The sequence below is a fragment of the Arachis stenosperma genome, chromosome 8 (genome assembly GCF_014773155.1).
Source record: "Arachis stenosperma cultivar V10309 chromosome 8, arast.V10309.gnm1.PFL2, whole genome shotgun sequence".
In the NCBI taxonomy this organism is placed as follows: Eukaryota; Viridiplantae; Streptophyta; class Magnoliopsida; order Fabales; family Fabaceae; genus Arachis; species Arachis stenosperma.
In genome coordinates, this window is record NC_080384.1 from 46,096,484 (window position 1) to 46,124,405 (window position 27,922).

Sequence of the window (27,922 nt, forward strand, 5' to 3'; positions counted from 1 at the left end):
CTTCAAGCAAGAGAATAATGAATCTCTTCATGATGCCTGGGAGAAGTATAGAAGAATGCTACGAAAATTTCCCACTGAAATATTTTTAGAATGGGTGCAATTAGACATCTTCTATTATGGCCTCACAGACATGGCTTGGATGTCTTTAGACCACTTTGCTGGTGGCTCTATACATATAAGAAAAACAATTGAAGAGGCTCACAAATTTATTAAGACAGTTGCCATAACCAGCATCTGTACTTGGGTGATGAGACTTCCATAAAAAGAGAGGTAAGGTAATATCTAATGAATCTAACCCTCTAGAACAAAATGGCCCATTGACTCAGTAGCTACACGCCCTTACACAGCAGTTGCTGGAATTACAAGAGGCTTTGCGAGAAATTCAGACTTCTAACAGGAATGTAGAAGCACAGCTGAGTTAAACTAGACAGCAATTATCTAAGCAGATAAAAGATGAATGTCAACCAATCTAACTGAAGAGTGGGAAAACATTGAACACCTAACCTCAAACAACAGGAGACCAGGGGAAGAAAAGCCGACAGAGGATAACCAGACTGCTATCCAAGACACCTCTGAGGATGTTGCATGCCCAAAGAGAAATGTCATTGGCGTTCAATGCCAAGAAGGGGTGCTTAATCCTGGCGTTGAACGCCCAAAAGGGGGCAACACTCTTAGCGCTCAATGCCAAGAAGGGATACCCACCCTTAGCGTTGAACGCCTACAAGGGAACAATGTTCCTGGCGTTGAACGCCAGGAAGGCGACAATAAGGGCGTTGAACGCCCAACCAGGGATGGTCAGACACATGCAAGTGCTGATAAGACCCTTCCTAAGCAAGCTACTAACCTCCTTTCCAATTCTGTAGGCATTTAGCCTACATCAACTAAAATTGATGAGTACAGGACCAAGATGCCATTTTCTCAGAAGCTCCACCAAGCGGAAAAGGATAAACAGTTTGTTTGCTTTGCGGATTATCTCAAGACACTTGAGATCAAGATCCCTTTTGCAGAGACTCTTGAGTAGATACCTTTTCATGCCAAGTTCATGAAAGACTCTTAAGTCATAAGAAAGATTGGAGAGAGGTAGAAATAGTCCTCCTCACTAAAGAATGCAATGCAGTAATCCAAAAGAGCTTAGAGAAACTCAAAGATCTTAGGAGCTTTATGATACCCTGCACCTTAGGGGATGCCTGCACAAAGATAGCCCTATGTGATCTTGGAGCAAGTATTAACTTAATACCTGCATTATTAATAAAGAGACTCTATTTAACTCACGAAGTTAAACCAACCCGCATATGTCTTTCACTAGCTGATGGTTCTGTTAAACTTCCATCAGGCGTGATTGAGGACATGATTGTTAGGGTTGGACCCTTTGATTTCCCCACAGCCTTTGTCATGCTGAAAATGGATGAGCACAAGAGTGCAACCCTCATTCTAGGAAAGCCCTTTCTAGCTCCAGGACAGACCCTCATTGACATTCAGAAAGGAGAAGTAACCCTAAGAGTCAATGAGGATGAGTTTATGCTAAATATTGTCAAAGCCATGCAACATCCAGACACTCCAGAGGAGTGCATGAGTATTGATATCATTGATTCCCTGGTGGAAGAAGTGAATATGGCTGAAGGACTCGAAGAAGAGTTGAACGACATCTTTTATGATGCTCAGCCTGAGTTAGAGGAGCCAGAGGAAATAAGGGAACCTCTGAAAACTACTAAGGAGGAGAACAAGCCTCCTAAACTCGAGCTCAAGCCATTACCATCCTCCTTGAAATATGCATTTCTTGGAGATGGAGATACTTATCATGTGATTATAAGCTCTGCCTTATAGCCACAGGAAGAAAAAGCACTAATCCAAGTGCTAAAGACACACAAGACAACTCTTGGGTGTACAATAAGTGACCTTAAGGCCATTAGCCCAACCCGATGCATGCACAAGATCTTGTTGAAAAATGTCGCCAAACCAGTGGTTCAACCACAAAGGCAACTGAATCCATCCATGAAGGAAGTTGTGCAAAATGAAGTCACAAAATTATGGGAGGCTGAGATTATTTATCCCATCTCTGACAACCCCTAGGTGAGCCCTGTCCAAGTGGTTCCCAAAAAGGGAGGCATGACAGTGGTTCATAATGAAAAGAATGAACTTATTCCTACGAGGACAGTTACAGGGTGGTGTATGTGCATCAACTACAGGCGGCTCAATAACGCCACCAAAAAGGATCATTTTCCTTTACCATTTATAGACCAAATGCTGGAGAGACAGGTCATGCATTCTACTGCTTTTTGGATGGCTATTCAGGCTATAACCAAATTACAGTAGATCCTCAGGACCAAGAAAATACATCATTTATATGCCCATATGGCGTGTTTGCTTATAGGCGGATGCCATTTGGCCTATGCAATGCACTTGCCACCTTTCAGAGGTGTATGCTCTCCATCGTCTCTAATATGGTGGAGAAGTTTCTTGAAGTATTCATGGATGACTTCTCTATCTTTGGAGATTCATTTGAATCCCGCCTTGACCATTTAGCCCTAGTTCTCAAACGATGCCAAGAGACAAACCTGATTTTAAACTGGAAAAAATGTCACTTCATGGTGACTGACGAAATTGTTCTTGGATATCGGATTTCAAACAAGGGAATAGAAGTGGATCAAACTAAGGTGGAGGTAATTGAGCGATTACCACCACCCACTAATGTCAAGGGAATCATAAGTTTTTTGGGATATGTAGGATTCTACAAGAGGTTTATAAAAGATTTTTCCAAAATCGCAAAATTCATGTGCAACTTACTAGCTACCGACACTCCATTTGTCTTTGATCAAGAATGTATGCAGGCCTTTAAGACTCTGAAAGCTAAGCTTATCACTGTACCTGTCATCTCTGTACCCAATTGGGACCTACCATTCGAAGTGATGTGTGATGCCAGTGACCATGCTATTGGCGCAGTTCTGGAGCAGAGACAAGACAAGCTTCTGCATGTCATTTATTATGCCAGTCGTGTTTTAAATAACGCGCAGAAAAACTACACTGCCACAGAAAAGGAATTACTTGCAGAGGTTTATGCCATTGAAAAGTTCGGATCCTATCTAATAAGATCTAAGGTCATTATCTACACTGACCATGCTGCTCTTAAATATCTACTCACCAAGCATGATTCTAAACCCAGGCTGATAAGATGGGTATTTCTCCTGTAAGAGTTTGATATAGAAATCAGAAACAGAAAAAGGTCAGAAAATCAAGTGGCTGACTACTTGTATCGGATTGAACCAGTAGAAGGGACATCTCCTCCCTCTACTGAGGTGTCTGAAACCTTTCCGGATGAGTAACTCTTTGCTATCCGGATAACACCTTGGTTTGTTGATATTGCAAATTACAAGGCAATAAGATTCATCCCCAAGAAATACAGTAAGTAGCAAACCCGAAAACTCATTCATGATGCTAGATACTACTTGTGAGATGAACCATATCTCTTTAAGAGATGCTCGGATGGGATAATCCGCCGCTGTGTATCTGAAGAGGAGGCACAGAAAATTCTTTGGCACTGCCATGGCTCCGATTATGGAGGACACTTTGGAAGTGAGCGAATAGCCACAAAAGTTCTCCAAAGTGATTTCTACTGGCCCACACTCTTTAAGGATTGTTGAGAGTTTGTCCGTTGCTGTGACAGTTACCAAAGGGCTGGCAATCTACCTCATGGTCACAACATGCCTCAGCAAGGAATCCTAGAAATTAAGCTGTTTGATGTATGGGATATAGACTTCATGGGTCCTTTCCCACCTTCATACTCAAACACCTATATCCTTGTGATAGTGGATTATGTGTCAAAATAGGTTGAGACAATAGCATCACCCACGAATGACACTAGAGTAGCAATGAAGTTCCTTCAAAAGAATATCTTCAGTAGATTTGGTGTCCCTCAGACACTGATCAGTGATGGAGAAACTCATTTCTGCAACAAACAGCTTGACTCTGTGTTGAACCGATATGGAGTTTGCCATAAAGTGGCCACCCCATATCACCCACAGACAAATAGGTAACTTGAGGTCTCAAATAGAAAACTAAAAAGAATCCTGAAAAGGACGGTGAATACCTCTAGAAAGAATTGAGCAAGAAAGCTTGATGATGCTCTCTGGGCATACAGAACAGCTTTCAAAACCCCTATAGGAACGTCACCATATCAATTGGTATATGGGAAGGCGTGTCACTTGCCAGTGAAGTTGGAACATAAGGCCTACTGGACAAACAAACTCCTAAACCTTGATGCAAAGGCAGCAGAAGAGAAACGGTTGCTCCAGCTAAATGGGTTGGATGAATTTCGACTTGCTGCATTTGAAAATGCAAAGATCTATAAAGAAAGGGCCAAGAAGTGGCATGACAGAAAGATTTCTTCCAGAGTCTTTGAACCTGGATAGAGAGTTCTGCTCTTCAATTCTAGACTGAAGCTTTTCCCTAGAAAGCTTAAGTCACGTTGGACAGGACCTTTCCTGATCACTAATGTATCACCCTATGGTCATATAGAACTCTAGTGCAATTACTCTAATAAACGATTTACTGTTAATGGCCAGGGAGTGAAACATTACTTGGGTGGTAAAATTGAGCAAGACAAATCCACCCTATTGCTGGCATGAGCGCAGTACCGTCAAACTAGTGATGTTAAAGAAGTGCTTGTTGGGAGGCAACCGAACTATATTTAAAGTTATTTCTATTTTTTATTAAGTTTATTTCAGTTATGTAAGTTTAATTTTTACATTTATTTAAGTTTGTGATCATGTGCAGTAGTTAGAATAGAAATAGAAACAGTCAGAGCTGGAAATAGAACACCCTGGAGCAGGAACTTTGCTGGCGTTGAACGCCAGACAAAGGGGCCAGAGGGGTGTTGAACGCCCCTAAGAGGCAGCAAGACTGGCGTTCAACGCCACCCAGGGAATGCTGGTTGGGTGTTGAACACCCTCAAGGAGTAGCAAACCTGGTGTTGAACGCCAGCCAGGGAGCACTGGCTGGGTGTTCAACGCCCTGAAGGGAGGAAGCAAGGCTGGCATTGAATGCCAGCCAGGGAGCACTGGTCGGGCATTCAACGCCCAGAGAAGAGCAGCAAGATGGCATTGAACGCCAGCCAGGAGGCACTGGCTGGGCGTTCAACACCCAGAGGGAGCACCAGCATGGTGTTGAACGCCATAATCAAGGCATTCTGGGCGTTCAAATGCCCAACACATGTTAGGGAAGTTGTTGACTTTTTCAAATTTTATCTTTTCCAATTTTTATCTTTTCAATCATATCTTCTATACAATATTCTCTTAACCATCATATTTTAATTTCAAATTCTTTTCAAATTTAAAATCTTTTCAAATCTTTTTCAATTCTTTTTCAAATCTTTTTCAAAATTTCAAATCTTTTTCAATTCTTTTTCATATCTTTTAAATCTTTTTCATACATTCTATCTTATCTTTTTATCTTTTTCATATCTTTTAATTTTAAAACTTATCTTTTTCTATCTTTTACTAAAGTATGAATCATATCTTCTTTATCTTTTATCTAATTAATTTCGAAAACCCACCCTTCCCTCCCTATATATATGGTTATTCGCCCCCACACACTCCTTCATCCACACTACTTTCAAATTCTTCTCCTCCTCTTCGTTTTCTTTCTTTTCTTTTGCTCGAGGACAAGCAAACATTTTAAGTTTGGTATGAAAAGAGCCTTGCCTTCTCACTCCATTCGAATTTCATGGCTCCAAAAAAGTGGAAATCCCACTTCAAGAAGCAAGAAAGAAGACAACCAAACAGTTATTTTCAAACCTCCCAGATTCTACACAAAATAGCATGAAGACAATTATTACAAAATAATGTGTACGAGGATAGTGATCCCGAAAGCCAAATTCGAATTAAAAGAAGATGAATACCCGAAGATCCAAGAGTAAATTTGAAAGAGAGGCTGGGAGATCTTGGCCGACCCTGAGATCAAAGTTGGAATAACAATGATCCATGAATTCTATGCAAATTTGTGGATGACAGATAAGCAAAAGAAAGATGGACAAGGATTCCATACTTTTCACACCATGGTGCGAGGGAAGACTCTCTACTTTCATCTTGATAAGGTGAGAGAGATCTTCAAGTTACCTCCACAAACGGATGATCCAGAATCTTTTAATAGGAGGGTGGTGGCTAATCCATAGTTGGATCAGATTCTAGAAGACATATATCTGCCTAGAACTAAGTGGATCAACAACATAAAAGGTAATCCAAACCAATTGAGAAGAATAGATCTCAAACCAGTTGCTAGGGGTTGGTTGGATTTCATTGGGCGTTCTATACTCCCTACTAGCAACCACTCTGAAGTTACCATCAGAAGGGCAGTAACGATTCACTGCATCATGATGGGGAATGAGGTGGAAGTCCACCAACTGATCCCCTTTGAGCTGTACAAGGTTGCAAACAGGATGTCAACTCAAGTCAGATTGGTCTATCCAAACCTTATTTTTTGCTTATGCAAGGAGGCTGGAGTTCTGATTAACAGAGACTCATTTATCCCAGCAGAAAGATCAATCACCAAGCAAGTGATGGAAAGCGCCCAAGTACCAGCTGATCATCCCAAAAGAAAGACTCCTGAGCCTCTTCAGACGTAAGAGATCCCTCCAATTGAATATTGGACCCATCTGGAAGCATCTGTTGCACAATTGCAAACCACCTTAGATCAATTAAGAGAGGAACAAAAAGACCAAACTAGCATACTTTGCAAACTGGTCAAAGAACAAGAGAAGCACGGGCGTGAGCTAGAAGAACTGAAGCGTCAAAGATTATCCCCTGAAGAGCCTAACGCCTCCCATGATTAAGGTGGTTGAGTTTCACCTCCCTATTTCTGTGGCTATTCTAATTTCTGTTTCTTATTTTTAGATTTACATTATCACTAGTAGTATTTAAGTTTCTATTTAAATTTTTGTCTTTTAATTTCATAATTGCATGAGCATTATTAGGATATAAGTTTTTATTTTTCAATTAGCTATAAAATGTTCCTCTTATCATCCCATTGAACTTGGATAAAATTTTGATTTTTTTTAGAAGCAGTAAAGGTACATAGATTTCGAGTTTTATATTAAGAATAGTTCAATCATTTGATGTGGTGGCATTGCTTTTATTTTCTGAATGCATGAATGAACAGTGCATATTTGATGTTGAAGTTAAGAATGTTGGCTCTTGAAAAAATGATGAAAAGGAGAAGTACTATTGGTAATCTGAAAAAACCAAAAAATTGATTCTTGAAGTAAGAAAAAAACAGCAAAAAAAAAGAGAAAGAGAAAGAAACATGCAAAAAAAAGCTGAGAAAGAAAGAAAAAGTCAAAAGCTCTTTAAACCAAAAGGCAAGAGCAAGGATCCAACGCTTTGAGCATCAATGGTTAGGAGGGCCTAAAAGAAACAAAATCTTGGCCTGAACAGTTCAAATGAGCTGCTTCCCTAACTATATGCTTGTGGTGTGAAGGTGTCAAGTGAAAAGCTTGAAACTGGGCAGTTAAAGTCGTGATTCAAAGTAAAAGAGTGTGCTTAAGAACTCTGGACACCACTGGCTGTGGATTCTAGCAAAGCTGAATCATTATCCTAAAAGATTCACCCAATTAAGTGTCTGTGGCATTTATGTATCCTGTGGTAATACTGAAAAACAAGGCGCTTAGGGTCACGACCAAGACTCTAAAGAAACTGTGTTCAAGAATAAAAAAAAACTAAACTAGGAGAATCAATAGTATCATCTAGATTCTGAGTTCCTAAAGATGTCAATCATTCTGAATTTCAATGAAAAGTGAGATGCCAATACTATTCAGAAGCAAAAAACTACTAGTCTCGCTCATCTAATTGAAACTGAGCTTCATTAAAAACTCTGGGATTTATTATATCCTTCTACTTCTTTTTAATCTTACTGTGTTTTTGGTTACTTGGGGACAAGCAACAGTTTAAGTTTGGTGTTCTGATGAGCGGATATTTTAGATACTTTTTGGCATCATTTTCATATAGTTTTTGTTATGTTTTGTTTAAGTTTTATTATGTTTTCATAGGTTTTAGTGCACAATTCACATTTTTGGATTCTAATTTGAGTTTGTGTGTTTTATGGTGATTTCGTGTATTTTCTGGCTGAAATTTAGGAGCTTGAGCAAAAGTCTGATTCAAAAACAGAAAAAGGACTACAGATGCGGTCAGGATCTGACCTTCGTGCACTCGAAGTCGAAGGAGCTTTTTTGGAGCTACAGAAGTCTAAAAAAAACCCACAAATTAAATTAGAAGTTAAATAATAAAATTATAATTAATTACTTCAGCTAAAAGGGGAACAAATACTAACGCATCTATTATAGTAGGTAGGAGTGGCAAAGCGGGCTAGCTCGCCCCAACCCGTCTCGCCAACTAAGATGTGTTCAAAATGCTAGTCTCGCCCCCACTTTATCGCGGATTGGCGGGTCGGCGAACTAACCTACTTGACTTTTTTTGAAAAATAAAATTTATCAAAATTAACAAAAAATAATAATTAAAAAATCAAATACAAATAAAAAATAATCAAATTATAATATAGTTTTTTCATTATCTTTTTTTTATTTTTAATTTTAATAAAATTGTTTAAAATAATATTTGTTAATAGAACTATCTTTATTTTAAAAAATAAGTCACATAATTTGACAAATATACGAAATTATAAAATAAAATAAATAAAATTAACAACTAAAAGAAGAATAAAAACAGAAACAAAAAAGAGTGTTTGAAAATTTTATAAAAAATAAAAATAAAAACCATCGGTCCGGTGGACCGACCCGACCCGACCCGCCAAAACCCACCAATTTGGCGGTGTGGGTTTGACGGTTTTTTCAATTTGACGGATTTCAAATCCTAACCAGACCTGCTTTTTTAAGCATCAAACTCAAAATTCTGACACATAAGTTCCTCACTTATAGAAAAAATTTGAATTTTTCGTCATAGCATTACCTAAAATTTATTCTCCAAATAGAATGTTATATTAGAATTTAGACCATTGATATGAATCAACATTCTTTATACTATAATATTTTTTGTAGAATTAGATAATTTAGTGTGTCAAATTATAAAACTAATGCTATATTAATTATATAGATCTTATTCTCTATGGTAGTATAAATGTAATTCTAGAATACATATTTTTTCTATATTGTTGCAATGGACATGACAATTTTATATAAAATTTAAAAACTTATGTGTCATTCTTTCTCTATAACACTGTTTTAGACTTTCTTTTTATATATAAAAATAAATACCTAAATTGATCTCTAAAAAATTTTAGATATACACACATTGAAAAATTGATTTAACGCACATAAGAAACTAATATGTCCAATAAAAGTAATTATCAAATATTTTTAATAAATAAAATTGTTTACGGACTAAAATATCTTATCTAAAATTCCAAGAACCAAAATGGATATTTACTCTATATATTATAAATTTATAATAGATATCTTAGAGCATTGTCCGAAATAATTATGGATGCAGAGAAAGAGGAAGAAAAAAATGCTGAACCTAAAAGACCTCAAAACTAGTGGTATCCCTGGTCTCAGTTGTTTCAAAGAATGTCATCTTTGGAGAGACATCAGACGGAGTCAGAACCAAATCCTCCTTCAAATACAGCTGTGCTCGAATGTCAGAAGTAAAGCAATTGTCCGATAAAAGAAAAAAGGGTGAAAGATAAATTTGTCATTTTCAAATCCCGAAGAACTATTGTTCCACAATTTGCATAGCTAGAAACCTTGACAACAATACAAGATTACCGATGCAAAAACTACTGGGAACCAAATTGGGGATCACTCTTATTTTACTCTTCAGTTTAAGAATGATTTATTATCATATAAAATACTAAAATTAACAAGCAAGGAGAAATGCTTGCATTGCTCAAAAAGAAAGATGCAACTTACACTCGGCTACTCTTTCCTAGTTCAGTGCAGGTGCAGTTAACATGGTGGTAGTTAAACTGTAACATATGCAGCAAAATGGCCACAGGAAATATAGCTATTTTTCCATTATAGCAAGGAAACAAACGGTCCTACTACCTTCATGGATTATTTAATGCATAACTTAGCATGCCTTGGCATGTAAAAGCATCAACCCTAACTACTACCCTTTCCTCACATTTCCCAAGTCAACAGTCAGCTTTACAGTTTTGACGCTCCCTCTTTTCTTAAGACTACTTTGATGTTTGGCAGTCACAATAGTAAGCAAATGAGCCAACTAATTTTCTCTACACTTCCATGAAGCAGAAACCTCACCAAGCAGCTAGGAGTACATGCTTCCACTAGTAACACCATCACTACTTTCATAACCCATTTCCACTTGCTCTTTTTCTTTTTCTTTTCTTTTCTTTTTCCTTATACTTTTTCCCCCTTTTTTACATAGAACATATAAGAAAAACATACGATTTGATCATAATAGATCAGAAGGTGCTGCCAGTTAGGCAGAAGCCCATTCAAAGTAATGGCAGCGAGCACCTCTAGTTGTGGTCCAATTTCCACATCCAAAGAAAAGGCTCCCTTGCTTGGGCCCTGGTTTCCTGATCATGCCCCTACTGCTTTTTACCCCGCAGTAACAGTATGGGTGATACTGAAGCATGGGGGTATTCATTTCCCTTCCTTTGTAGGGGCAAAAAGGGAAAATGGTTGGTTGTTCAGGAGCCTGCTTCCATACCAATGATCGGTCTGCAGTCTGCCACATTATTGAATTGGTAATGGAAAACTTAAAACCCCTGTGCATGAGTAGCGCCAGCAGACGAGCAGTATTTTTGGCATCATCAAGGCCACAGTGAGCACGGCCCTGCCAGGCCAAGCCAGCTATTTCAACAGCCTCCTTTAGATTGCAGCGCACAGCACCAAAGACCTCACGAAAAGGAATCCTCAAGTTAATCCAGCTAACAGAAGTTAAGAAGCAAAACAAAAGTCAGCTGAAAAATCAAATTCTGATAAAACATAGGTAGATATTTACTTCTGAACTACAATATTTACCGGTTGAAATAAGGTGGCTTCCTTATTTTCTTGAATCGGCACTCGGATTCGAGCATCACCCGACAATCCCAGTTGGACCAAGTAACCACAGCAAAATTGGAGTTCTTTATTCCCTTTTTCTCAAGCCACTTGTCATGCCTAAGTAAAGCCTCACTCAATGTAACACCTCTGTCCACCTGAACCCAGACAATAAGAAATATAATTAACAATCTACACAGACAGTGACAGACAAAATATAGGTGAAACTAATATTTAATGATTGGATATGAACACACTAAAATAAAGATTTCCACCTTTATATTCATGAAGTTCAATCTAGCATGCATCTTATTATGTGTTACAGCCATTGAGCCCATAATGCAAAAGCAAAAACAGTTGATCATTTATGAAACATGAATTAATTAGGTAAAACTCAATGGATATCAATCATCCAATCACACATACACATGGGATGCTAAAGATACAGCAATGCAAATGATGAGAATCAGCCACAAGAAGAGAATTGAAACTTGGGGACTAAAAGGGAGCTTGTCGAGTATCACTGGACTGAAGATGATCATCTATTTCTAACCATCCTTGTTTTCAACATCTTTACACTTTCAATTTAGTCACTTCAACTTTCTTCCAATTAATGACATAAAAAGTGATCAAGAGAACTAAGAAAGTGATTGTAGGAAAGGTCCAGCAGAGCAATGGAGGGATCAAGATATTAGTGAGGTCCACTTTACTAAACACGAAGCTAAACCAACTAGTTGGCTAAGGATGGAAAAGGGTGAGAAGAGATGTCAGTTAGAATTACCAGGAGACAGTGGTTAGTAGGCCAGATTGAAGTATCAAGGATGCAGGTGAGAACTGGGAGGATATATTGTGTATACCCCTCTGCCAACACTAATACCCAATAACACACCTATACCTGATTCTTTTTCACCATTTCCCTCTGTTGATCCCAGTTTGCATAGAAAAGTAAAACACTAGTTGGTAGAATGTCAGATTTGAACTTGTTAACAGTAACAGAAAGAGACACCTACATGTCAACCAGTTAACACGTTGCATAAACAGACAACAATGATATATGATAGAAGTAAATTTTGGTAGATTTAATTAACAGAGGAAGACCCAGAACTCAAATCATCAATTAAAAATATCTCCCCCCCCCCCCCCCCTCCCAAAAAAAAAAAACAAAAAACAAATAACTATGAACTTTTTGCTAACAATCACAGAAGCCATTTAATAGTGAATGAGATAGGTAGGGATCACTGTAGAAACTGACATTTGTGCAAAGGCAATCACCATTTGCAAATTACAAATATCATAGAAACCAGGATAGTTTATATGCGCAGCAGCACAAGGACAAAATAGTGGGTTGTCCTACCCTTTTCTGTTGTTTCCTTCAGAAAGTAAAGACTGGGTTTTGCCTTAACAAACCTGAATTTGCTGGATACCAGTCAGATCCTTGCAGAAATCACTCAGCAGCTGATTGCAGGTAGGCCTCACATATGTCTGGAAACATGCTTCCAGCTGGCCAGTGACACTACTCACTATGACAGATGGAAATTCAATTATTTCTTGAGGGTGGGGATTTTTATCCTTGTCGCAGGTAGCCTCAAAGTCTATGACAACAAAATACTGAAATTCTTGATATTGCTCCCGTGGGTAACCCTGAGCAACCATATTATATGGAACATACTGAAGCTGGCTCTCAAAAGGATAAGGACAGAAATGGCCCTCAAAAGAATTCGTTTGGCATTGCTGAACCTTGTGAGAATTATAATGGCAGGCTGTCCAGGTGCTATAGTCATGGTGATAAGTAGGTTTACCACGAAATTCAATGGAAGGATCAAGAAACTCACTGCCTACAGAGCGATTAGGTTCAGCAACATCCCCAGCTGGATGAGTACCAGGCTCATTTTTAAGCTGTTTCAAGCCTTCCATAGAACTTCCATTACACTGAAAATTGCAAGGGGGACCCTTGCCCTGGAGGCATTTGAGGGATGCCTCACAGTTTATTTGCATATGTTCTGCACAAAAAGAAAAGCAGAGAAAGAAACAAGATCAAAATGAGAACATTTTATCTACAAGGTCAGAGACTGAAACATTTTTTTCCACAAAGAGGGTAGTAGGGACTCAGGTTTCACAATCGCAACACGGAACAGATCAGAGAAAAAGTGTATGGCTAGGTGCAAATCAACATTAGGTAATTTATTTTCAATCAAATCAATAAAGCATTGTGAAATAAGTCATTAACCATGCCTATCTGGTCAACTAAGATATATCTGATAAATTCAAACCAACATGCTATTAAAGCTAGTTTTCTTTCCATTACCACTTCCATATGGAAATGATAGACTAGTAAATTTATGCGGTGTCACCTATAAAACCTAGTAGCCTTTTGAAATGATATTTAGTCACAAACAAATATACGGAAACTGAACTTCAAATTTACGAGAAAATCTGAGCTTTCTCATACCAGGACAAGGCAAATAGTAAATTGATTATTTCCAAGAAAGTATGTGTAGAATTTCTCTTCCAACCCCAACTAATTTATGGAGAACAACTCCAAAATAATAATAATAATAATAATAATAATCTTCAAATTACACATATATCTATATCTTTATTTGTACATATATTAGAAAATTATATTTGGTAAGTAATATCTATATATGTAATTAATTAATAATTACTTATCAACTCTCACTATATTTTTATTTATATTTATATATAAATATAGATAACTAACCATTAACTACTATAAATCACCAACTGAAAGTTACTTTTCTTAATTTTATTTTAGCTTCAGAAAAATAAATGAAATAATTATTTTAATGTTTATACTAAAAATAAAAAACAAAGACAATGGACTGATAGCCACTTAACTGCCTTTCAATCCACTAGTATTCACAATACAATAATAATTCATCCAAAATGAAGTTCCAAAAGTCTACCTCTTGATAGCCAGAATTGCCACGGTATATGGGAAGGAAGGACAATGGACTAAGATAAACACTGAAGAGATCTATGACCATTATTAGAATGCCTAATTCTAGAAGAAGCAACAAAAGAAACGTTTATACGATGGCTACAAAGAAATGGGGCTTATGGAGAATTCGAGATTTGGGTAGAAGTAATAAGTTCAAGTTGTGGTGATTACTCCTTGATAGTTGAGATACCAAAACAAAGCATGCCTTGTTAAAATTTTCTGTTAGCTTTTTTAGGCAATAACTTACTAGTTACTACATTTCTCTACTTTTTAGAGCCATACTATTGAGTAACAAGTTGAGTGACAAGGGTAGCCCAATAGACCAAACTGTCAGTCTATCACCTGGTTAGCTATTGGAGAGTAGATGTTTGCAACTTCACCATTGAGAAGTGAATAGACTGCTTTTACTATCCTGGAGGTCACAATGTTGTGCCAAAGCTCATACTCTACTTTTGAGTGACAAGGGAACTAAAAGTTTCTCATTAATACTCGGCGATTCAGTGATACAGTTAACAATTTAGTTTATGCTGTTAGAAGTTTCTATATTTTTACGCATTAAGATTGCTATCAAATTTAACCAAATTTAAAAAAAAAAACTTTCCAATGAGATTATAATGCCTAACAAGATGTCAACAAGTGGAAAAGAGCATCTTGATTCCTGTCTACAAGAATAAGGGAGATACACAAGTTTCAAAGAACTAGTTTGATTTTATGTTGGGTAGATCCTCCCCCAATGATGCTATATACTTTAAGGAAAACGATAGAGTGGTACCAGAGTAACCAAAAGAATCTACAGATGATGTTCATTAACTTAGAATAGGCACGAGATAAAGATACCTTATGGAAGGTTTTAGAAAAGAAGGGAATAAGGATTACATATATTAGTGCAATTAAGAATATTTAGATGGGGCTGCAACTAGTGTGAAGACTCAAGGTAGTGTGATAAAGAAATTCCCCATTGCTGTAGGACTACATCAACAATCATCTCAGCCCATATTTTTTCACATTGATTTTGGAATTGGTTACTAAGCATATCCAAGAACCCGTACATGCTTTTCACCGATAACATTGTCCTTATAGGAGAATCAAGTGAATACTTAAATCAAAAGCTAGATTTCGGGCATAAAGCTTTAGAAGTGAATGGTTTGCGTATAAGCCATATTAAGACAGAACATATCGAATATAAGTTCACCGCAAGAAGGGAAAACAGTAATACAGAAGTGAAAATTGAAAAAAGCACCTTACTACAAGTATAAAGATTTAAGTATCCTACAAGTATTATACAGGATATGAAAGAAATCAAGAGGGCTATAAACCCTAGGATTCAAGTGGGCTAATCAAAGAGCAAAATGCACCTGGTTTTATATGTAACAAAAAAGTACCTTAAAATAGTGGAGTCTATAGTGCCTTATACAAGTGTTATTAAAATTGATGTTATTTTTTTACATTTTGGTAACACTTTTTCTTTTATTTTTTTAAATTAAAAAAGCGTAAAATAGTAAAAAACATTTTAATTTTAGCAACATTTTTTACGCACTATAGCCACCATATCATAAGCACCATAGCATGCACCTTAAAACTTATGCTTAAATTGTATCACTACCATTGGACCAGCTATGTTATATGAAAAGAAGAGTTAGACAGCAAAGGATAATAAGCATAAACATAAATTTAATGTGACAAATATGATGCTTAGATGGATGAGTAGCCAAACAAGTATAAGACTAAATAAGGAACAAAAATATAAGAGAGCCTAGTGTTGGAAAGATAGAAAAATCTCATCTTAGGTAGTTTGGACATGTAGGGAGAAGATTGGCAAAGCATCTAATTAGTAAGGTGGATCAAATGAAAGATAGACAAAAGGCAAAAGGTAGAGGAAGTGAGGAGGATTGAAGCTCGATCAAGACGAAATGACTGATGATGTCAAGAAAAGGCATTGTAAGAGCCCGCACCTCCTCTATCAATGAAAGTGACCTCAGAGGAGGAAGAAAGCTTTAGCTTTGGTTTATAGCTTTCTTCTCAATAGGTAATGATTAAGAACATCTATTCGATCTGCTTGTGTTCATGACCCTATAAGAGCAATATGTTTTCCCTATCGGTTAAGAATTGCCTCCAGCACCTTAGAAGGTCTCTCCCCAAATTCATGTCTCACCCTCCCCAAAACATTAGATTCCACCGCCACAAGCTTCCCAGGTTCTGCAACACAATTGTAACCAACCGTAGGGTTCATATCTTCCTTGTCCTCCACACAACTCACATCATCGACCAAAATAGCCTTCTCCTTATGCAAAATGATGCACCTATGTCGAAATGGTAGAAACAAAGATGGAGCACAAATGATATGGTGCACTTTGGAAGAAGGATCTTGGGCATGATCAAACTGGCGTCGGAGAGCGGCAGTAGTGGTGCCACTTCTGATTCAATAAAAGGGAAAAGGAAGAGGTTTGTGGTTGAGTGAGAGAAGGGAACAAAGTGGTGGTTTGACAATTTGCTCATGGTAGTCACAGCATTGGTTGGTGCTAGCAACTCCAGTCTTGGTGGCAGCACTGGTGTTGTTGAGGAAGTGAGGAAGATTAAGGAAGGAGTTGGGGGGAATTGAAAAAATAAAGTTTGGCTACCTATTCACCGTCAAAAAATCAACAATGACAATAGAATTGAAACTCATTTCATATATTATGAGTAAAATTGAATCAAATATATGCAAGGATAATTTTGAAACTTCTCAAAAACATCAAGAACAAAAAAGGTACACTTTGCTCTTTTGATAAAATGACTGATACAATCATACAATCCTGAGATGAATTTCTTCTGGACCCAAAATAACCTTAACTGAACACCACTTAGGGATTGGCCATGATATATATGGAGTGAAGGGGGTAAAATGTGATTGTATAGAACTATAGATGCAACTAAAATTAATGGAGGTACTTTTGGAATGCATCACCCATCATTAGTTATATTAGTGCTCCAACTAAATAAACTAAAAGGATTCCTGTTATGTCAACCTAACACTACTCAAGCAATACTTTGTTTGACCTCACACTTTTGTAACTTGAACAAACATAGACCTAATTGTAAATTCGTATGCAATATAGATACATGATTATAAATTTTAGCCTATAAGAACCAAAGGAAAATTGAGAGAAACTATAAAAACTCCATAGTAGTTAAATCATTTAGTAATAGAGGTAGTTACTTCATTGAGGGAAAATTTTATTTAAAGTTTTTTGGATAAAAATAATCATTTAAAAGAGATGAATAATAAAAGCAAGAGGATAAGAGTTTCTCTATACAAGAGCAAAACAATCAAAAGATTTATCTATAAAACATAGCATTCTAGTCTCTCAAGGAAGAGGATAAATTTTGCCAACTGACTATTCTACTTCAAGTCCATTTTCCATTATTTTCGAGTCCATTTTCCATTATTTTCGACTTCTTTTTCAGCATTATTAACCTTCTAAAACAATTTCTAAAGGGATTACAAATGCAAAGGAAGGTAATTAAGTTCCCAATTGTGAGCAGTTTTTATTTGCAGCCACAGTTTCCCACTAAGGTTTGGTCTCCATTTTTGCAACAATGGTTAACTCAATCCAACTCTTAAGAGGTGTTTACTGATGTGATATTGTATTGAGTATATTGAATATTTGGTGTACCTTTTCAAACACATCAAAATTTATAAAGAAAATTTCCTATTAATCATGCAAAAAAATAGAGTAATAGGACAAGTAGGTTAATGGAGAATTTTGTGATGGACTAATAGATCCTGGAGGGAAAAAAGTGCCAAGTATATTCCTGAAGACTTGCACCATTGGACTTATAGGTCCTTGACAAAATGGAACAGCAGAATAATAGAAGGATGAAACGTGTCTAGTATTCTTCAAGGACTTGGTATTTTTTTCCTCAAAAACCTACAAATCCATCACAAAATTCCTCAGGACTTACTTGGTACCCTTTTTTCTTAGGGGTCTATAAATCCATTGCAAACTTCTTTAGAGACCTACTTGTGCAGTTGTGCTATTACTCCAAAAGATAAAAGACAACTTAACAAGAATAATGGTGCCTATTAAGCCACTAGTAATCATTGTAGCTACATTATATTATCATTTGACAATACTTTAAAATGTACAATATATGATGAAACAGTACTATACAAACAAGAAAGACTAATAAAGAGAAGATACAAAAACATGAAATCAAAATTAGTGGTCATTCATTTTGAGACTGAAGATTGAAATTATATTGAATTTGAGAGTGAAAACTATATACGGCAATATGGCAGATCTCAATGCATATTGCATAACACTCATACTGACATAAAAATCTATCCTTAAAATTCATGTGGCTTCAAATGTTCTAAGCCACATGACAATAAAATTCTAGTACATTCAGCATCACACTAATGTAAAGTCCCAATTTAACAGGATGCATAAGATGAAGATGTTAGGATACACTCCTGCAACATCCTGTTAATAGGAGAGAGGAGGACAAGCTATGGTGACCCGAATCATAAAACAAACAACAAGGCATCTGTTTCCCCTTGCACAACAAGACAAATAAACACCAATTATAACTAGCCATTAAGTCAGAGTGAACATGTGAACTGAAAGTCAGAAAGGCAATGATTTAAAATTAGGTTCAAACGTTCAACCATTTACATTCAAGAAATAGGATTCAAAGAGATATTCAATACGATTGTTGCAACATACTTGTGGAATAGAGCATTTATTGCACAATGTCAATGATAACACATAATTTATGTGAAGGTCTTTGAACTCGACAATGTTCATTTTATCAATGTTATCATTATTCATCGTATCGCTTATTTGATGCAACATGCATCAAGAATAATTAATAGATTCAATTAATAGCTCTCTATAACTTTAATTGATTTTTAAATAGGTCCCTATAGTTTAAAAAAAATTAATTAGATCCCAAAAAAGTTTGATCAAATGGATTATGAGCACATTCCCAATGTGGTGCATCACACATCAAACAATCTAGATTGTAATGGTACACCCATACACCAATCAACCTGATCTTATAGGAGGGCTTGCTATCTCCTCCCTCACACATGAAAGCGCTTGCTAGTCCAACCATCTATCCAATTGCATATGGCCATCTAAAATAATTGAATTAAGCTTTGGCTTATGGAAAGCTTTCCCTCAAATCTCAATTCACCTCAAAGAGTGATTGATTATGATTGCAAATAATAAATTAAGCGCGGAAGAGAGACATATGAAACATATGACTTGCCAAGATCAATACACAATCTTGAAGAAACGTTACCATCATCCACGTCATCCTAAGAAGCACATCACATTGCTAAGAAATGAACCATTTCAAGAAGTCTTCAATCCATTCCAACTGCTCATGGCTAGACTTGACGCTGTCGATACTAAAATGGTTATCCGGTAGTGCTTCCATTAAGGAAGCTAAAACATGCAGTGGGGATTCCCACTCAGCCCTAGGTGGACTAAATCTAAATGTGGTCGCAAGCAATGCACCATGAATCTTCTTCAAGTCCTCTTCGTCCAATTCTTAGGGAACTTAGATTGAAAGTGTCTTCATGGAAGAATGTAGGGTCCTCATCACAAATCCTTCTCATCATCTTGTTCTCCAAGATCATTGCAAAGTTGTAGAAGTGAACCTCAAGCGGGTATTTTTAGAGGAAGCGAGGTGCTCATTGCTCCAGCAAAAGCTAACGCCCTTGATCCTAGGCCTTGTGGAAGCCCAAGTTAATTGGAGTATTGTGATGTATACAGTGATCCTTTGAAATTGTGAAACACAAATATACTGGAATGTACAATTAAAAGGACATTCTGTTTAATTTAATGTTTTGTAATGGATTACAAATTTTTGTTCGGTGTGAGGAACTAGGGATATGACTACAAATTCTTAAACTACAGGACTTTTTAAAAAAATGAGTGGAACTATAAGAACTTATAGAATAGATGAATAATTAAAAGCTATACAATGGTAAGAAGAGTTCCCATCTCTTTAAAACATGAAGTATTGAACCTAAGCAAAGTGCAAAGTGCAAACTGACAATTATCTTTTGGAATTCAGGATTGTTAGAGAATGATGATTTGCTTATAACATCTCCTCATTGAGACCAAGCCTCTAACTTAAGGAAATAAATCTGAGTTCAAATTTTGGCAGATGTACAACCCCCCCCCCCCCCTTTTTTCTTTCCAAACATTCCCTTCACAGATACAGGTTTCCCTACAAGATCCATTCCGACCCTTAAACTCTTATTTATTAACAGATCAGCTCCACAGCATCTATCAAACCCAGCCTCCATCCAACTCATTCTCCAAGAAGCTACCCACTTACCATCCTTACTCAAACAGCCTCAATAGGCAAAAATGCTAAATCTACAACATGATCACAGATAAACCTGTATATTCATATGCAAACCGCTCATTCAAACCCACATTCACACAACTCTCTCTCCAAACCCGTGATCAAACCAAATTGAACCAGCATAAAACAAGCACTGACCAGACCACTCAACAAAAATTTCCACAAGAAGAAAACGAAGCGCAAACAAAAATGCGCCTGCAATCAAACACCAAAAAAAAAAGAAAAAGAAAAAAAACGTACACGATCAAAACCTAAAACCGAATAGAACGAAAAATTGCCACTAAGCAGAATCAAAACTAAATTAAAACAAATCAAAATATATGAAATCAAACACAATTTTCATTAGGGGGTAAACAACAAAAACAGAAAAATTAAAACGCACCTGATTTTTCAAGGGCCATCATGATCGTGAATATAGTTGAGATCCACCAGCGAGTACATGAGATCCTCCTACAAGAAAATCCCCCCTGAACCGGACAAAAAAGAAATAAATAAATTCGAGTTGAAACAACAATCACAGAGTTCCCATGCGAACACAGAAAAGCGAGTGAAAACCAAAGAGAAAACGCGAGAAAAGAAAGAACACAGAGGCGTAGAGTGAGAGATGAGAGAACCTGGTTGTAGAGAGACAAAGCGAAGAGAGAGAGAGGGAGAAGGGGTTAGAGAGAAATTACCTATAAGATTTTATATCCAAACTCCGCTTAGTTAACTTGTTTGGTAGGGACACCGTATGTTAAAAGCTTTCCGGGAAGATGAGCGAGGCGCCCAGGCCCACGAATCAGTAAATCGAGTTACTTTTATTATTTCCATTTGGTACTTCAAAAAATTATAAAACCAATATAAGTTGAGAAAAATACTCAATTTTGTTCCTAAGTTATATTCGAATTTTAATTTAGTCTTTTAAATTTTAATTGTCTTAATTTAATTTTTAAATTTTAATCATGTTAGTTTTTATAGTAATTTTTATCATATAATTAATTAAAAAGTTTAAGGACTAAGTGCATGTTTGGGCGCCATTATTTTGTTAAAAAAAGATCTTTTTTCAATGAAAAAAGATCTTTTTAATTTTTTAACGTGTTTGGCAAATTTCTAGTAGTAAAAGTAAAAGCACTAGTAAAATAAAAAAAAGATCTTTTTTGAGAAGTTGTAATTTACATCTTTTTTTAAAAGATCTTTTTTCCTTAAAAAAAGATGTTTTTCATGTAATAAATAAACAAAAAAGTACTTTTATATTGTTATACCCAAACATAATTAATAGATAAAAAGACCTTTTTACATGAGATATCCAAACATAAAATTACTTTTACTTCTCTATAAGATCTTTTAAAAAAAGATAACTCGAAAAAAGATCTTTTCTTAAAAGCTCACCCAAACAAGCCCTAAATTGAGACAATTAAAAATTTCAAGAATTAAATTAAAACTCGAGTATAACTTTAGAGACCAATGAATATTTTCTCATTTTGGTCCCTTTTAGTTCCCGAAATTTAAAATTACCTATACTGGTCCTCCAGATTTAAGTTTGGCCACCAATATGGTCCCTCGACTCTTTTTGGTGATGATTAGGCAAATGGAGTGCTGAGATGACACCTTCCTATCACGTTGGACGCTGTAACGGCTAGTTAATGTGGCGAGAGTTGTATTTGTATCCAATTTAGTCCCCCTTTATTAAAACTTTGTCATTATAACTCAGATAAATAATAAGATAATTGGGGTTTCATGGACTAAATTGGATACAAATACAACCCTCGCCATGTTAGCTAGCCGTTACAGCGTCCAACATGACAGGAACGGTGTCATCTCAGCACTCCATTTGCCTAATCATCACCGAAAAGAGTCAATGGATCATATTGGTGCCCAAACTTAAATCTAGAGGACCAGTATAGGTAATTTTAAATTTCGGAAACCAAAATGATTAATCGCGTAAATCTCAGGACCAAAATAAAAGATTTAGTCACATAAGTTCTTTATCTTTTAGAATATAATTTAGTTTCATTTAATTTTTATGCATAGTTATTTTTACACATTCAATTGCTAGATGTCACACAAAAGTACTCTCTTTTATGTTAATCATATTGATTATTATCTAAAAAAACAAATATAATTAAATAATTGGATAAAATGTTTTAAATTATTAATATATCAAAATTAAACTCTTTAATATATTAAATAAATAAATTTTTAATAAAAGTAAAATCTCATTTTTATCTTTAATATTTGTCAAAAATTTTAAAATTACCATTAATATTTAATTTGTATTATATTTACCTCTAATATTTTCTATTAGTTTTAAATAAACCCCTATTCATCAATATATAATGGTGGAAAGATGGAATTATGGTACTAAAAAAAGATGTTGGGAAGGAGTGTTTCTTGGATTAATTCCAGACAAATTGAAAAAAATTGTTGCAATTCATTTTGTGACTAATATTATAGAGGTTTTAATATTATACTCACTTGGAAAACTATATAAAGTTTATGCTCCTAAACTATAAATTAAGGTTCAAAATGATCACTGGTCATATTGAAAAAGAGGTTAAATTTTGGCCAAACGAATAGTAGACCAATAAAATCAATGAACTAGAAATATAATCCTGTTGGATTAAATACAACTATTTGTAATTAACACAATAAATCATGAATAGTGTTTCAACTTGTAACTTCAAAATAAAATAAGAGACATCACTTTTATTATATATATATATATATATATATATATATATATATATATATATATATATATATATATATATATATTTGAAAATTGGTTCAAACTTGTCGGCTGAATCGGTCGAACTGAGACTAGTTGAGAATCTAACAAAAAATCTGGCTGGTAAGTTAAAAAAACCGCCGAAATTAAAAACCATTTTAAAATTGAAAAATCGATTGGAAATCGATCGATCAAACTGAACCAAGACTCGGACAGATTTCATTGAATCCCTAAAAAACGAGAAAAAGGTAGAGAAAAATTGAATATGAATTTCTTCAATAAATTTTATCTCCCTCTTCGTTCTTCAACTCCCAAAATCAGAACTCCAAAGACTAGAACATCTAGTCTTGGCCCTTGGATTCGATGGTTCTACTTTTATCTTCTTCCTCGCACCCAACCATCGAATCCCTCCGTCGCCGTCTCGCTTTCTCTTTCTCGTTATCATGATTATCCTTTTCGTTGGCTTATATTCGCATATGTTTTTGTCACTGATTTTTTTGTCTTCTGTCATTAATTTTTTCTTCACCTTTCATCTGCTTCGTTGCAAGAAGCACTTAGACCATGTATAGTAGAGAACTCATCCCAATCTTTATTTATGGTCCACTTGTCATAAAAAGTAACTTTACATCAGTTTTTGCGTCATAAATAATAAATAAAATCTCAAAACATCTATTTCTCCTCCATTAGGAGGAACAAAATTTAGTTTCTTTTCTGGTTCTGCTTAATTAATTAATTAAAATAATTAAAATTAATAGTCACTAATTTTTTTACAGTAATATTATTAACATTTATAAATTAAGAAATAATTCACTATTATAAAAATATTAATATTCGAAAAAATGTAATAACTTCATAAATAACAATAATACACAATATACAATTCGAGCTTAAACTAATTTGCAAAATTACTTAATATAAATAAAAACATAGTTAAACTCTAGTTGACAACAAGCATTGTGAAATTGTCATATGTGTTCAACCTAGTCCTCTTTCAGTTGTCGATGTTGCTACATATTCTGTAGTTGGGCATTTATTTGAAGAAATTAATGGTATGGTGCAAAATTTTCCTCTCCCAACTAAGGTTGTGATAAGCCATTTTTTACATCGTCATATTCTAGACCTTGAACAAAATTTTCTGCATAATAGTCTCTTTCATCCTCAATTATCATATTATGCAATATAATATAAACTATCATTGTATTTGCAAGCTTCTTCTTTCTCCAAAAGCGCACTCAACCACGTATAATTGCAAAGTGTGCTTGCAACACTCCGAATTCTCTCTCCATGTCTTTTCTTTGCTCTTTTTGGTATTGTGCAAATAACTTGCATTTCTCTCCATATGGCTTTGATATTGATTTGACAAATGTGGTCCATTCAGAATAAATATCATCCACTAAATAGTATCTCATAATATAATTATTACCATTGATAGTGTAATTTATCTCCAATGAACAATTATTTAGAATATCATCGAATAGTGGTGAACGAACTAACACGTTGATATCGTTATTTGAACTAAAAATCCCAAATAATGCATGTCATATCTAAAGGTCCGAAGATGCTACAACCTCAAGTACTATAGTTGCAACTCCACGATAACCATTCATGTACATATCTTTCTACGCTTTTGGACAATTTTTCATTACCAATACATGCAGCCGATGCTACCCAACAGGCCAGAAAAGCTACGATCCTCTACCATTTGTAGCAGGCACCGTACATTATTTGAATTTGTTTTTTACAAGTATTCATCCTCCAATACCGAAATGACACATTTAACAAATTTTTTCAAGCATTCAATTGCGGTGCTCTCGCCTATGCATACATAATCATCAGTAGCATCAGTTGCAATGCCATATGCTAATATCTGTATCATAGCAGCGCATTTTTGCAGTGGTGACAAGCCTCTTCTTCCAGTTGCATCGACCTTCTGTTAGAAATATGGATAGACATTTGAGAAAGGAACACGTGTCTTCTCATTTAAAACTTATGTCGAAAAATGTTAGCATTATACACCGGCTCATTCGCAAAGTAATATTTGAAAGGTGATCATGTTCTGCCTATCAATCTCTGTTGATCTATCTACGAGAATTTGAAAAAGAGCTTCTCTCGATATCTTCTTCTTCTGAATCATTGAACAAACATCCCTCAATCCAATTATCCATAAGTGTGTTATTTCACCTTCTTCTTTTATCATACAATACCTCATTAAACATATTATCAAAATCTCTAGCCAGCTGTTAAAATATAATATTTAGTATTTTTTTTTTTGCAGTGAGAAATTAGCTTTGAACTGGAGTTTGTAATTGTAAATGTATGATAATTGATATTTATAAGTGCTTCCGCAACAAGTAGCTACTTCTCAACAGCTAGTTTTGCAACATCTACTTCATAACGGCTAGCTTTTTCTTGTCTAATTTAAAACGGACAATTTGTAACAACTAGAAAATAGTTAATTTTGCAACCATTACTTTTTATAAACAACAACATATAATAATATTGACTAATTTTAAAAGTTACATCACAAATGAATAAAATAAAATACATCAGATATGGAAATACACGATGAAAATAAAACTAACTATCTAACTCTATAAATATAAGGAACCATTAGGTAAATTACTTGTTAATTATCTAGCTTGTCATTTTTCACTCATTGTAGACGTATCAGTATATTAAGTATCTGCATATTGATTTATCTTTCCCTTTTCTTACCCATCCTTTTCATTTTTCTTTTCTTTGAATTTATCTTCATTTCTTTAATATACATCTAAATTTGTAATTTTTGTTCCTTTATTGCCGCTTAGATTTGTAACTCCTTTTCGATGATCGTAAAAAAAAATTTCTATATGTTTCCTCTCCTCTTCTCTTTTCTTTTTCCTATTCATTAGTTTTTTTCTAACGTTCTTAATATCTTCCATGAGAAATAATTTCTTAACAACCGATGATTTCTTTTTGCTAAATTTTCCAGACATTTGTATTTTTCCTTACCTTTTCTCTTGCTCTTCTTTGATCTTTGTGGACGAGCGGGAGAGTCTACACTAATTTTCTCAGCCTAAGGTGCTTATGGATTTGATAATGATGAGTATGCTCTAGTTACATTGACCTTGGTTCTCTTTGAATCTCCACTTTGTGTTGGTAGTTGACTTCTCCATTTTTGTTCCAAATGAAGCATATTTCAATGCCTATCTTAGAAGCGAATTTTTTACCATAATTTATAGAATAGAGTTTATAGGTCAACTCCTTTATATCATCAGTATTCAAACCACTCCTTGATTTCATGGTACATATGATTTGCATTTCACTCAACAGATTCTAAACCCATATTATTTCAATTAGACTAGCAGCTATTCCTCTATATTCGGCTTCTGTAGAGATTTTTGACACCATATGTTATTTCTCTACTTGAGCAAGAGATCAAATTTGGACCGAGATATATGCAAAAACTATTGGTGGACTTCCTATCATCTATGTCAGTGCCCCAATCTGAATCACTAAAATCATAGATTCTGAACTCACTTGACTTCTAAAACCTCAACCCAAAGTTGACTATTCCAGCTATGTACCTTAAGCTTTACAACTTTCCAATGGCTTTCAAGGCTTATTCATGAACTGACTTACTTTGTTTATTGCATAAGAAATTTCAGGTCTTGTGATGGTTACGTATTATAAGCCTCCAACAATTGATCTGTAAAGTGCTGGTTTTAGGATAATCTCTCCCTCAAATGCTAATAGTTTTTTACTCAAAGCCACTAGTGTTTCCATTGCATCACATCTTGCATCTCTACCTTGATGAGTAGCTCTTTAATGTACTTAGTTTGGCACAATAGGATTTCACAATTTTTTTTTGACTGGTTCAATTCCTAATAAGTAATTCATTTCTCCTAGATCCTTTAGAGAAAAAGTTGAATTAAGATGACTTATTAAAGTTGAGATTTCATCTTAGTAGTCCCCTATCACTAGTATATCATCGACATAGACAAGTATGTAGATCACTGATGTTTTAGTGAATTTGGTGAATAGGGACATGTCTAATCTTGTGTTGCTAAAGCTAAATTTGTTGAGAGTTTGCTTGAGTTTAGTAAACCATTCCCAGGGAGCTTGCTTTGACCCATATAGAGATCTTTGAAGCTTGCATACATGATAGGGTAGGGTTGGTGAAAGAAAGCCTTTAGGTTGAGACATGAATACATCCTTCTCTAAGTCTTTATTTAGAAAGGCATTGTTGAAGTTGAACTGCCTTATTTTCCACCCTTTTTCTAATGTTAGACTCAACATGATTCTGACAGTAGGTGGCCAAACTATTGAACTAAACACTTGGTCAAAGTTTACCCCTTTCTTTTGGCAAAATCTCTTGGCAACAAGCCTTGCTTTGTACTTTTGAATTATAACATTTGAGTGTTTCTTTATTCTAAATAACCATTTGCATATGATAGGGGGGCAGTGTTAAGAGGGGGGTTTTGGAACTAATTTCCAGGTTTGGTTTCTCATAAGTGCTTGATACTCTTCCTCCATTGCTCTTTTCTAGTGATGGCTGCTTAATGCTTGCTCAACAATTTAAGGTACACAATAAGACAAATCTAGTGATGACATTTCTTTCACCACTACAGCATAGGTCTTGGGCTTTATAATCCCTGCCTTGCTTCTTGTTTGCATTGAGTGTAAATTGGTTGTTAAAGCAGAATTATCATGTTCACTTGCACCTATGTTTATCAAGGCAGACTAGCAGGGATATTAGCAACCAAATGATCAATAGGATCAGAATTATTAGATACAGAGTTAGTTATTGCAATGCATTGTGAGATGTAATTGGCATTATTGGAAATTTCATGTAATGAATGCAATGCATTATGAGATGAGTGAGGTGGGTTGGGTGGGTGAA

General features: G+C 35.4%; 2 protein-coding genes across 3 annotated transcripts; one reads left to right on the plus strand and one right to left on the minus strand.

Annotated features, from left to right (window-relative positions):
• Positions 1–1,161: 1,161 nt before the first annotated feature.
• On the plus strand, positions 1,162–1,824 carry LOC130946064 (uncharacterized). The gene has a single exon (XM_057874745.1). It carries the CDS (start codon positions 1,162–1,164, stop codon positions 1,822–1,824), a length of 663 nt encoding a protein of 220 aa, XP_057730728.1.
• An 8,152-nt stretch (positions 1,825–9,976) lies between these two features.
• LOC130943743 (uncharacterized) lies at positions 9,977–21,069 on the minus strand. 2 transcript variants are annotated; one of them, XM_057871747.1, is made up of 5 exons: positions 21,008–21,069; positions 20,716–20,800; positions 12,416–13,008; positions 10,991–11,166; positions 9,977–10,896 (listed from the first exon to the last, which is right to left on the minus strand). In XM_057871747.1, the coding sequence occupies exons 2-5, from the start codon at positions 20,735–20,737 to the stop codon at positions 10,443–10,445; spliced, it is 1,245 nt and encodes a 414-aa protein (XP_057727730.1). In that variant the 5' UTR covers positions 20,738–20,800; positions 21,008–21,069; the 3' UTR covers positions 9,977–10,442. The 2 variants fall into 2 exon arrangements, with proteins under 2 accessions (XP_057727730.1, XP_057727731.1); XM_057871748.1 differs by lacking the exon at positions 21,008–21,069 and adding an exon at positions 20,948–21,003.
• Between the last annotated feature and the right edge of the window lie 6,853 nt (positions 21,070–27,922).

What these genes read in the sequence shown, in the direction of transcription:
- LOC130943743 (XM_057871747.1), bottom strand. Translation starts at nt 20,737, where the DNA reads ATGATGGCCCTTGAAAAATCAG. An exon ending in GATGGCCCTTGAAAAATCAG is followed by an intron (nt 13,009 to 20,715) that starts GTGCGTTTTAAT and finishes CTTTTTGTGCAG; the next exon opens with AACATATGCAAATAAACTGT. An exon ending in AAGCCACCTTATTTCAACCG is followed by an intron (nt 10,897 to 10,990) that starts GTAAATATTGTA and finishes AACTTCTGTTAG; the next exon opens with CTGGATTAACTTGAGGATTC.
- LOC130946064 (XM_057874745.1), top strand. Translation starts at nt 1,162, where the DNA reads ATGATACCCTGCACCTTAGGGGATGCCTGCACAAAGATAGCCCTATGT.